The 13,287-nt window shown below is 36.0% G+C and overlaps 1 protein-coding gene across 2 annotated transcripts in view; it reads right to left on the bottom strand.

The window, feature by feature from the left end:
- LOC147013448 (ATP-sensitive inward rectifier potassium channel 11-like) overlaps positions 1–13,287 on the bottom strand; it is a 64,235-nt gene that overhangs the window by 15,341 nt on the left and 35,607 nt on the right. For both annotated transcript variants that reach the window (XM_085855292.1, XM_085855291.1), the window contains exon 5: positions 2,728–2,888. In XM_085855292.1, the coding sequence (XP_085711418.1) occupies positions 2,728–2,888 (161 nt within the window). The remainder of the gene's footprint in view (positions 1–2,727; positions 2,889–13,287) is intronic.

The following is a 13,287-nucleotide window of genomic DNA, read 5'->3' as shown; positions in this document are numbered from 1 at the left end:
GGATGACCTTCATCATGCAGTGGATTGAAATAGGGGAGTCAGGTGAAGGATTACTTTGATAAAACAACCTGGCAGGTCTTAAGGATATTGAAGGTCCCTCAAAGACCTAGTTCTGGAGTTTTTAATTTTTTTTTTTTGATGCAAGGGTCGAGACTGATTGGAAGAGTTAAATGACAACGGCAGCAGGTAGGAGGTGGGGGGTGTGGGAGGGTGATGGTTATACACAAGGAAGAATAGAGGAGTAATGCAAGCGAGAGGAACAACATGGGTGTACAGAAGAGATTGTGGATGTGCATGGGTGAGCTCATGAGGGAGGGATGAGCAGAGCATTTGAAAGACTGAAGTGAGGATGATGAAAAAAATGGAAAGAGTGAGATGATTCCACAAGTGGGAGAATAAGAGGATGATGAACGCACATGCGCAACCGGCCTGTACTTTGGGATGGTGAGCAGGTATGGTTTCTTGAGGAGCATGTGTGACCTGGGGTGGCTTGAGGGTAGAGGGAGGAGAGGGTAAGAGGAGTAAAGCCGACTGTGAGCTTGTGCAGACGATAGAGCACCCCAAGTTGCCTCTCCCTGATGGGAGAAAGACGTTGCTTGAGCATTTGTCTCTTGCCATGAGATTCCGATTGTGCAGGTTGCCCCACTTTGTTTGGGTTGCTAAAATACAAATACAAAGCAATTTTTCTTTACAGCCCAATATCCCTTTCATTCCTTTTAAGAATCTATATATTAAAGTTATACTTCACCACAACTTGCAGTTGAACATCTTAAAGTTCCTTTTTCCATATAAAATCATGTTCTGATACCCGACGGGATTGAGATGGGGTGACAGGATGGCACGGACCAGGAGAGATATGCACACTCAACTTTGAACTGTCAATCCTAGGTTCGAATCTCGACCTAGCTATAAACTTCCATCCTGGTGTTTCACAGGCAGGACGATTCATCGATGTGTGTGCCGTCCACATACATTAAGCTGGATGTCCAGTCTGCTGGCATCAGTTGGACGTTAAATACCACACGGTGTCCTTCCCAAACAGTAGGTGACCTATCGCCAAAACCCTGAACAAATTACAAATTCCTGCTCCAACCTCCAGGTGGCAATGCATCAGCAGCACAGCTGTGCTCCCAGCAAATGATGCGACCCGCAAGCTTGCGCTGCGTACTAAAGAAAAAGATTTGAGAGAATGTCCTGTTTTATACAGACTACTGCGTATGTAAATAGAACAAACAATTTCAACTGCTCCACAAACGTGATATAGTGTGTGTGTGTGTGTGTGTGTGTGTGTGTGTGTGTGTGTGTGTGTGTGTGTGTGTGTGTGTGTGTGTGTGTGTGTGTGTGTGTGTGTGTGTGTGTGTGTGTGTGTGTGTTTTTGTGTGTAGATATTTTTTTATCTATATGCACTGCACACATTGGCTGAAAGATAAACGATGTCCGAGAGGAATGCACACACGCCTCTAGGCTGTCTAGCATGGGTTTGAATCCTGACCCAGCTCTAAACTACCATCCTGGTATTCCACAGGCAGGGTGATTCATCAATGATGTGCTGTCTCTCGGAGAGACATTAAACTGGGATTCCTATCTGCACGCATGAGTTGGTATATGTTAAATAACCCAAGGCGTCCTTTGTGAGGAGTAGGCAAGCTATTACCAGCACCATATGAACAGATTATAAATTCCTGTCATAACTCCTGCTTTGAGAGGGATGGAAAACTATCCAGCATGACCCTTACTCAACAAACAGCTTCGGCAGAACCAACACTCTGTAACACAGAGTGTGGTGCAATAAGCAGTCATATATACAATAGACATATATATATATATATATATATATATATATATATATATATATATATATATATATATATATATATATATATGTTCAAGTGCTGTAATTTGAGAAGAAAACTGGCTGAAACATGGAATACCATATGTAATACAGAAGAACCATTCCACTCTTGGGAAAAATTCCAGGGGCATAGAAAGGGCCCCTTAAAATGGTATGTGCCAGAGGCACTTTTGAAGAATAAAAAAATAAAAAACATCCAAACAAAAACCTTTTTTTTGATATTTTTCGAAAAAGTTTTTTTTTTCGTCTAAGACATTCCCCGACACTCACTGATGAACTTCTAAAAAGTTTGACGAAGATCCGTTCAGCCACCTCTGAGAAAAATGGTGACACACACACACACACACACACACACACACACACACACACACACACACACACACACACAACTCTTATTTTATATATATATATATATATATATATATATATATATATATATATATATATATATATATATATATATATATGTACATTTGTTTTTTTGAAATGGCATTGGATAAGAAGTTTCTTCTTAATTCTATCAATGCTTTCAGACAGCTCGTTCACAGTACTTTGATGGGTGTCTTATCAATGGTCACTGCCATCAGGTTTTTGAAACTTTCCATCACAACTAGGTTTTTCTTCTCTTCCTGACACTGCAAATAGCATAAAATGCAACAGAAACAAAACTTGATGATAATGATGTCAATGATGACGATGATTATTATCATTATTATTAATATTATTGTTCTCAATTTGATGTGAGGCCTACCTTTTGTGAAATACAGTATTCCCACTGCCAGTTCCACCAAATTTCAATGTAAAACCAGTGAATTAGATTGGGTGTCACAGAGAAGTAAAGACAGTGAAAATACTGGATGGAAATAGGGGCGAACCTGCATACGAACACTGGCTCCGATGATCATGGATGTTCGCAGATCTCCCACGCGGCACATGAGGCATAGGTGCTGAGCTCGCAAGGCCACCACCGCAGAACGTGAAAACACGATGGTCTCCGCTCGCCGACGTGCCTGGGCAGTTTTCATGAATATGCAACCTGTATGTTCAACATGGTGGAGAAAACCTTGTGACCGGTACAGGTGACATCCTTGGTAATCATTGAATAAGTGAAGGTTCATTGTAAAGTGTTCAGTCGTTTCTAGTTCCCTGCATCTGTCCAGAATTTGTTTTTTTGTCCGATATATATTCATCACCTTTAGTACAATCACTAATAGAAAGATGTTGTAACACTTTATCAAATGTCATTACCCCCATGCCATGTGACTCAAGGAGAAGCAAAGTGCTGTCAATTCTTTCTTCTGACTAACAGGTGTACGCTTGTCAAACATTTACAACAATATGTTGGGGACAGGTAACGTAGAGTGAAATGAGGCAAGATTCCCTTGATTGACAAGAAAGGTGGGGGAAGATGTCCTCCCTACCTCCCCTTTATGTATATCTCATCTTAAATCCTTTTGGTCTGTCTACTCAACAATTCGCATTTTAAATCGAATAGACTGTGTTGCCAACAAGAGAGCTCTCTGATGTGAATGCTTCGGATAATGCACATATAATCAGAACCGAGGAGGTTATATGGGGGGAGAGTAGGGTGAATATACTGATTCTGGCTCACTTTTCCCCATGTAAATGAATGGGGGATTTTCAGCGATTCCCTTTTTTTCCCCTAAAAATAAACCACCTTTTTATCCCAAGGTATATTTATTTGTCTCCCCTTTTAACCTGGAGGTTGAACCTCATTGAATTGAACACCTGGGGGTTGAACAGCTCACTCATTGAACCTATAAAGATTTGTTCATTCTCAAATTTCTTCAATAGTTTAATTTTCTTTGCACAATAATCCCCATCTAAAATATTGAAAAACAAAACATTTGAATCTTTATATTTTTTTAAGATACCCCTTTTGTGCTATTACGAAATGATAAACTTCTCTTAATGCTCTTGTTTGACCACCTCCTGAGCCACAGGTTATTTTTTGTTAAGCCCCGCCTACTTTTCTTTAAGCCCCGCCCACTTTTGCTAAGCCCCGCCCACTTTCCACAAGGTAGTCAATAAGCCCCGCCAACTTTTCTTTAAGCTCCGCCCACTTTTGCTAAGCCCCGCCCACTTTCCACAAGGTATTCAATAAGCCACGCCCACTTTTCTTTAAGCCCCGCCCCCTTTTGCTAAGCTCCACCCACTTTTCGTGAGGTATTTTTTCTAAGCCACGCCCACTTTTTCTAAGCCCCGCCCACTTTTGCTAAGCTCCACCCACTTTTCATGAGGTATTTTTTCTAAGCCACGCCCACTTTTTCTAAGCCCCGCCCACCTACTCTTACATCATTTCCAGTTCATCTCTGACTCACAAAGAAATCACTAGAAAATTCCAGCATGTTTCAGTTTCTATGGTTTCCATGTTATGAAATGGTTTCCAGCATGTTATGAAATTCCACCAGGGAATTTCCACAGGAAACCACACCATACAGTCTTTCCCTATAAAAGCCTCATGCCCAGGCTCCATTTTAAACATTTTTTTGCTGGCAATGGTGTGCTGTGTGCTTGCCTGGAACTCTCAGACTTGTATGGAACTAAACCTTCAAGTTGATGAACTGGATTCAAACCTCTTATCTGTTGAGGTAAGATTTTTATTTTCCTATTTTTAGTTCCTTTTAAACATCGACTCGTTTAATAATTAAATAACTTAATTAATACATTATTATTTTCTCTCACAGGAAATTGTATCTGAAATACAAAATGAAAATACTGCTTTTGCTACAACTTGGGGGGAAATTGTTGGCTTGGTTGAAGACCTTATGAGCGACCAAGACCTTGAGTGGGATGACTTTGGGGTTCCTTGGAACTCTCAGACTTGTATGGAACTAAACCTTCAAGTTGATGAACTGGATTCAAACCTCTTATCTGTTGAGGTAAGATTTTTATTTTCCTCTTCTTAGTTTCTTTTAAACATCGACTCGTTTAATAATTAAATAACTTAATTAATACATTATTATTTTCTCTCACAGGAAATTGTGTCTGAAATACGAAATGAAAATACTGCTTTTGCTACAACTTGGAGCGAAATTGTTGACTTGGTTGAAGACCTTATGAGCGACCAAGACCCACAGAACGAGTTCGTCCTTGATGATCCAACCAAAGAGTTATACCTTGGAGACCAGCAAAGTCCTGAAAAAGAGTTTTGCAACAATAGTACTCATTGTGAGTTATCAAGACAATACCCCCTGAACAAGTTATACCTTGATGAGCCAGAATACAAGTTTTACCTTGGAGACTCACAATTTTCAGACATTTTGAAAAATGGAGTTTTCCTTGATGATCCACAGTTATACTATGTGAGATCTATCACTGAAACCCATAAAAATTGGAAAAATTGAGTTTTCCTTGATGATCCACAGTTATACTATGTGAGATCTATCACTGAAACCCATAAAAATTGGAAAAATGGAGATTTCTTTGATGATCCACAGTTATACTATGTGAGATCTATCACTGAAACCCATAAAAATTGGAAAAATGGAGATTTCCTTGATGATCCACAGTTATACTATGTGAGATCTATCACTGAAACCCACTATATTTCTGGAAATTGTGATTCTACCTTGGAGTCTTGGATAGATGGTTATATTTTTGGAGACTTGAAATGTGGGTTCTGGCTTGATAACTCACAATGTGATACATATCTTGGAAACTCAACAGGAATGTGGTTATACCTTGGAGACTTGGAAAGTTGGGTTTATTTTGAAGACTTGAAATGCTACCACTCTTTGGGATCTAAACCTATCAAGAAAGTTCTTATTCCCTCTTTCTACGTCATCAAACCTGAAAGCTTTAAAAGACAGAATTGGAAGTAGAGAAAAAAACATAAAAAATATACATTGTTCGTTCTGGGAAGAAAGTGCAGGCTTACTCCCCCTTTCTACGTCATCAAACCTGAAAGCCTTAAAAGACAGAATTGGAAGAAGAGAAAAAAACATTAAAAAAAATACATTGTTCGTTCTGGGAAGAAAGTGCAGGCTTACTCCCCCTTTCTACATCATCAAACCTGAAAGCCTGAAAAGACAGAATTGGAAGAAGAGAAAAAAAAAAAACGTAAAAAATATATATATATAGGTGGAAATCTCATTTTGAAAAAGACATTGTGTTGGGCAAGGATTGAGTTGGGGTTGAGATTTTGAATGTGAGGATTGGGGTTGAGATTTTGAATGTGAGGGTTGGGACACACACACACACACACACACACACACACACCAACAAAAAATAGTTAAGCCTTGACTATTCAGTTGAGGATTCTGTGTTTGGGGTTCACAGATCTAAGAACGTCCCCCTTGACACACACACACACACACACACACACACACACACACACACACGCACACACACATCAACAAACAAAAGTTAAGCCTTGACTATTCAGTTGAGGATTCTGTGTTTGGGGTTCACAGATCTAAGAACGTCCCCCTTGACACACACACACACACACACACACACACACACACACACACACACACACACACACACACACACACACACACACACACACCAACAAACAAAAGTTAAGCCTTGACTATTCAGTTGAGGATTCTGTGTTTGGGGTTCACAGATCTAAGAACGTCCCCCTTGACACACATTATATACTGTAATACACCTCGGACTTGTTCCTTTAGTGTCCACAAAGGTGTATAGTCGGAGGGAGTGAAGGGACAACCCATTGCTCCCATGGATATTATCTGCTTAGTTTTGTCTTTTGTAATTCCTGTGAATAAAATGAACCTAAAATCTCTTCCCCTTCCAAATCATATATTTTATAAGTCCAAGGAACCGTATCTATTACATCAACAATTTTAAAAAGTTCTTTTGTCCATCGTTCAGTAAAACCCTTTTCAAAATGAGATTTCCACCTATATATTCTTACGATATCACCAACTTTGAACTTAGGTTTTCTGACATTAATCTCTTTTTCATATTTTAATTTTGTAAATGTTTCTGATGGTTTCATATTTGTTGCCGTGTGAATCGTGTCATTACACTTATCCACAATATCCTGAATAAAAGATGACCATTGTTGTGAACCGAGTTGTGTGAATTTTTTATATAGTCTCTCTTTTAAGGTACGATTAAAACGTTCAACAACAACTGCCTTCCCTTCATTAAAGGTACTGTATAATGTAATACTGTTATTTTTTAGAAAATTCATAAATGTCTTGTTATAAAACTCTCTTCCCTCATCAGTCCACAATTTTTTAGGTTTTCTCTTACTTTTATTAAATATCTGTTGAAAAGCTAACATAAGAGTATTACCTGTTTTGTTTTTTAAAGGGACAACCCACACATATCTACTCCTCAAATCAATAACGGTTAAAGCATACTTGTACCCCTTATCATTATTGAGTTCAATCAAATCAGCAGACCAGATATAATCTACTTCCTTGGAATAAACTTTCCTTCTCTGAAACTTTGTGAATATTGGTTTATGTAATTCATCAGCAAATTGCTCTTCAGTCTTAATGGCATCATTAGAGCCTATAAGTTTTTTGAATTTCCAAGTCCAAGTTTCAATTTAGCACTGATCATCTTATTCACAATGAACCGATCAACTTTTTCTCTCAAGGTTGGATTTTGTATCAGAGACAAATTATACAACATTTCTCTATCGGCTTCATGCTTTTCTTCCAACGTTGTGGTATTCCCATAATCAATACCGTGTCTCATGCACACTTCATCAACTCTATTGATAGGCTGACTCCAGGATTTAGGATTGTCTGCCTCATCTAATCTTTTATCCAAGTTTGTGCCTGGACCACAGAAAGAATACCCTGGTAGATGTAATTCCCCTGGTATTCCAGTAGTTGTAAATTTACTTCCTGATAAAAACTTTTGTATATCTCCTCCGAGTTTGTGTTTGGAGATAAATTGATTTTTTTTTTGAACCACACACCGAACATATACCTTTTTGTATAACCCTGTTATTTTTACTTTTAATATATGAAATATTTTTAGTATTAGTTTTCTTTTTACATTTGAGACAATAACTCATTTATTTATGAGAAAAATTCCTGCAGAGTGCAAAAACCTTTTTAGTTTCCAACATGCACATTTGAATCTTAATTTTTAAAACATAAAGAATCCTGAGAAATGCCTTCACTCTCTCCTCCATTTATTTAAGAAAAAAAAAATGAAAAACTTGAATTAAAATCGATAAGATATGGATTTTAATAGTCTTGTCGAAAGTATTGCAAATAGACTTGTTAATTCTTTGTATTCCTCCTCGGTGCGTTGAGTTATTTTCTGTAATACCCCTATTCTTTTTTGAATCTCACTGGTTTCCATATTTTGATATTTATTTATTCTCTCTCTTTCCTCCCTCTCTCTCTTCTCCTTTTCCTCCTTCTCTTTCTTCTCCCTCTCCTCCTTCTCCTTTTCCTCCTCTTCCCTCTCTTCTTCAACTCCTTCCTCATCCCTTACTATCCTTGAATCGCTTACACCCCATAGAATATTATACATATATTCATCAGGATTTCTTGTTATTCCTGTATCCAAAATATTTTTTTTTACAACAGGAAACCAATAAAATTTCTTTTGAATTTCTAAAAAGAGAGAATTTCTAAAAAATTTCTTACCTTTTCTTAACTTTATAATTTTTTCATTATTTAACATTCTAATTAAATCTAAAGTTGTCGGTTTATCAACATCAGCATAATGCCAATCTTTTATTGAAAATACCTCATTCTTATGTTGTAGAACATATTTATTAAAATACCGAATACCCTTTTCTTGAAGGTATGCTTGGACACAGAAATGATAATTTTCTTGAAGCCTTCTTGCTGTCATTTATGTATTAGAAATATATGTTAGAATAATATTATGGCACGAAACACCTCCCCATCTTCCCATAGTTAAATCATTTTGTATTTCCTTACTTATTATATATAATCCTGTTTTTTCTGTTTTCATGAGATAAACAAGGGCAAAACCATTATTATATTTACCCTTATTAAATTCTTTTATTTGTTGTTTACTAATCGTGGCTCCACAAAACTCATTCTCGATACCAAGTGGATAATATTCTTCCTTACGAGACTGATTTAATTGTTCCAGGTCTTCAAGGTTAATTTTAAATGACCAATTCTACCCTAAATCATTCATATCATACCCCCATTGTTCTATTCTCATGCAAACGATACGCCCTTCTTTATAAAAATTTATTTTAATTCGAACTGTGAATTCTGTATGACCTGGAGATAATATCAACACTTCTGTATCTTTGGAATACACAGCCGTTTTATTTAAGGATATATATTGTGATAAATCGCTTAATCTCACCAAGTCATTCGCGTCAGTCGGGCTTGGATAATTTTTTAATTTATAAGCATTTTTCATGTTAATATTTTTGGTTATATTATATTTATGTCGTTCAGCCTGTGCCTTTGTGTAATAATTTGATAAATCAATATCCAGTTCTTGAGATACACCAAAGATAGAACCATCTTTACCAACATAAGTCATTTATATTAGATTAAAAATAACATCATAAAATTTTTTATTTTTGTTGAGTTGAAATAACACATATAGACATTATTGACCACAACACTTGGAATTTAATTCTTGGACTTGAAATGTTTGATAAACACCATTCTGTAAGAATTTTATGACTTCAACAGGTGGTGGAAGACCAAAACTATCAAAATAATATTTGTCTTGACTATTAAAAATACAAACCCAATGAGAACCGTTCCCATTATTATCTTCTAAGTTCATAATAATATTCTTTGTATGTTTCGGCACATTTGTTAATTCATCTCTCATACAAATAATCACATTATGAATTTTTAATTTCTTACAATATTTGACAAGTTGTAAATTTGATGTTGTATTCTTTCCAAATTCTTTAAACCACTCATCAATGCTCATTTATTTATTAGAAAGATATAATCCATTACCTCTTTTCGTTAATTTTACACCTGCTTGTGCTATGGAAGAAAGCATATCTCCAACTAGCAATCTCGCTTTATCAGGCAGACCTTCAAGTTTTTCAGCAAAATCTACAATTACGCCACTTCCACTAATTTGTTTCTCCAACTCTTTGTTATGTCTTTCCAATTCTTTTTGAGCCTGGAGTTGAGCCTTCCTTTCGTTGGCAGTTTTCACCGCTGTTGAAATACCACCCGTCAATGCTCCAACCGCACTTAAACCAGCAAATAAAGGAATTAGAAATGGGAGAAATCCTCCACTCGTCTCTCTTATTGAATATTTTTTCAACATTGGTTTTGTCATTTTAATTTTAAGTGAGCCAGTGTCATTCAAGATTTTAACCTGTTCTCTTGTGAGCAAAACATCAATTCTTACTGCTCCTTTTCTCTGAATTGTATTAACGTTAATCGTACAAGGCTTTTGATTTTGAACACAAGATGATAGTTTATGAAGATTGATTTGATTAACATATACCCCAGTTGGTACTTTGCCACTCATTTATTTAACAAAAAATTATGTGAGACTAATCATCACACCATTATCTGTATTAATCTGCAATTCTGTTTCTTCCAAAAGCAAACAATATGTATCAACTTCTTCACTCTCTCCTCTTTCAATGTATAGGGAAGTATCCACTCGATTAGACTTTATAGTTTCCTTTTGCGCGCTCAGGTCAAACGCATAGATTGTATGCAAACTTTTAAATGCTGTCATATCCAAAATGGGTTCTTTATTTCCATTACTTTCACACACCTTTTGGTAAGACTTGTATGCTTCAGCAAAATCATTTTTTTCCCAATTAATTTCCAATCTATCTCGTGGATAAAATGTTCCATCTAGAGAAACGCGAAGTTGTTTCACCTGAGCATTATCACTCAATGCATTATTCTTATCAGTCGCAGTATCACCATCTGGCTTTTTAAAAATGATCCACAGATATCGTGGCTTTCCTTCCAGAACACGCAAATTCCACGTGTAAGTAGTTTGATTGAGTTTAACGTGTTGACATCTTCTTTTGAGGTATGATACACTGAGTGGTTTCTTTGAGTTAAGTCTTCGATTCAACATCTCTTCTGTTTTAAGATTAGGAGTATATTCACTGATATACCAACTCATTTCCTCAATTACAAATTTATTCTGATCACCAAAAGCACTAGCAACACCAAAAAGCAATCGATTTTCATTATCATTCCTTTGTAGTTGAAATCTAATTTTAAGACCATACAGAACTTTATCATGATCACAAAATCCAAATATACCTTTAAGAGGAACCGCCACAGTAAAACTATTTTCTGCTTTTGTATCATCATTATACGCTCCTTTCCTTTGAATATATCCAGGGTCTGTGTTTGTTCCCGTTGACATATCAGGAATAAAACCTTCGACAGACCCCTTTCCCATTCTATCACTGAATGTATAGAGTGTAAATTTTATCATTTCAGATACAGCAGAGACATAATCAACCGCTTCAACTTCTTGTGTTCCAATATACAAATGCACACTATCAAACATTTTCCAGAAGAAATCATTTACAAGTGTAGCGTTTGTGTTATTCCCAGCTTTAGTGAATTTAAATTTACACAACAAGAAACTTTCGGAGAGATTCAAATAGGTTTGTTGATTATTTATTTCAAAACTTTTTGTACCATTCGTATTCCAGTCTGTTCCAGTTATTGCATTTACCTTGAAGTAATCTTCTTTTTTAGTGGAGTTTGAGATAATAATAGTATCATCCAAATCATAGATACTATCAATTGCTTCCATACTTGTATTTATTTAGGAAAAAAGATGTTAAAACTTTTGAAACCCTGATCCAAGTATTTGAATTATTTTCTGTCGTTCTTGGGGGACAACTGAGTTTTGCCTTTCTTAATTTCTTTTATTGCTTGTAATTTATGAGATTCCTTCTGAGCATCTTTTATACTCTTTACAGCACCTGCTACATTTCCCACAGCAGAAGCAGTTGAACCAATTAGATCTTTATGTTTAAGAATAGTTGAACCAATACCCATGAGAGTATCAATTATCCCATCTCCTCTAAATTGATGTCCAACACCCCTTTGTCTCTTAGGTCTATAGTATCCTCTACCAAGATACATACCTTCACCCTTGTAGTATGGGGAAAGGAACATCCCATCCCCTGTAATTATTTTATATTTTCCCAACTCGTGTTTCCTCACAATAACCATCGTATTTATTTATTGGAAAACTTCACGTAGGTGAATTCTGATGGATATAACTTCTCCATTAAAAGAAATCACACGATTATCTTGGTCGGTTATCCTAAAATTTACTCTGTGTATGGTTTTTCCTGACACAGGTAGATAAACCAAATTTTTAGGTTCCATATTGAATTTATAACCAATTGGGGTTGAGTATGCGCTGAATGAAAATATTGTATTTGTTTTTTTCCATCATTATAAGCACCATCAATCAAATCACAGTGAATTAACACCGAATTTATTCCTGAGGATATTTGAATGACATTATCACTGTAAAACGTCCCATTAGTTTCAATCTTTTTTGAGGAGAAACCCAATAACTCTCTAAATGAATTATCAATTGTGAAATCAACCTTGTAGTTATTTTTAACTTTAATCGTTGATTTTGAAGTATGTTTTTGAATGTTTATAACAATATTTTTTGGTTCATCACCCTGTTCTTTCATAAGACGAGCAATTTCGGAAGATATTTGAGAAATCTCATATGCTCCGGGTGAGACTGTTATCGTTTTGTATCCACTTCCGGGATTATAACTAAACTTGTCATTTTTATCAGTTATATTAAATAAGGTATTATAAGTTTCCATGGACAATAAAGATGCCTCATATTCTTTTGTTGTGTCAAGTTGTAGTGGGTATGGGAATGAAGATGTGTGGTCGCTTGTTGTGAAATTGAAAGTCAGGATTGTGCTTCTCATCATATTTAATCTGAGATAAAATGTCTTTATATTGAGATTTATTAATTATTTTCATGTTCATCAACTGGTCTAAAATGGCTGATGCTTCATTAAAACAATTGTTATTTCCAGCCTTCTTACTGCCTAACAACAACAACAGTCTATTAACTAATTGCGATGGGTCATTTGGAAGAAAACTAACACCTGAACCAAGGATACTTAAAGCCTGAATAATGTGTTTCTCCTTCTCATTCTCCCTACTTTTACCAGAAAGAATAACCTTATAATTTAGAGTGTTCAGCAGATCAATATATACTCTATCATCATTATTTTCCATATCCAATGGTTTATCAATATACTTTGATTCATCCCTCACAGTTGAACCTTGTCTTCCATCTTTTGTGAGAAGAAACATTAATCTCGGAGTTAGTTTAACAGGGGGTTGAGCAGAACCCAAGAACCTTAATTCATCATTAAATATCAATACCTTTTCTTGAACAAGATGAAATATTGCTGGTTGTTCTGTTGGAATGAGTCCTGCTTTGGTTTTTGAATCCGCTGAATATTCATTGTT

This window comes from Eptatretus burgeri, chromosome 14 (genome assembly GCF_056783735.1).
Source record: "Eptatretus burgeri isolate ZD-2024b chromosome 14, Ebu_testis_v1, whole genome shotgun sequence".
NCBI classification, from domain to species: Eukaryota; Metazoa; Chordata; class Myxini; order Myxiniformes; family Myxinidae; genus Eptatretus; species Eptatretus burgeri.
This window is presented reverse-complemented; position numbering and strand designations above follow the sequence as displayed.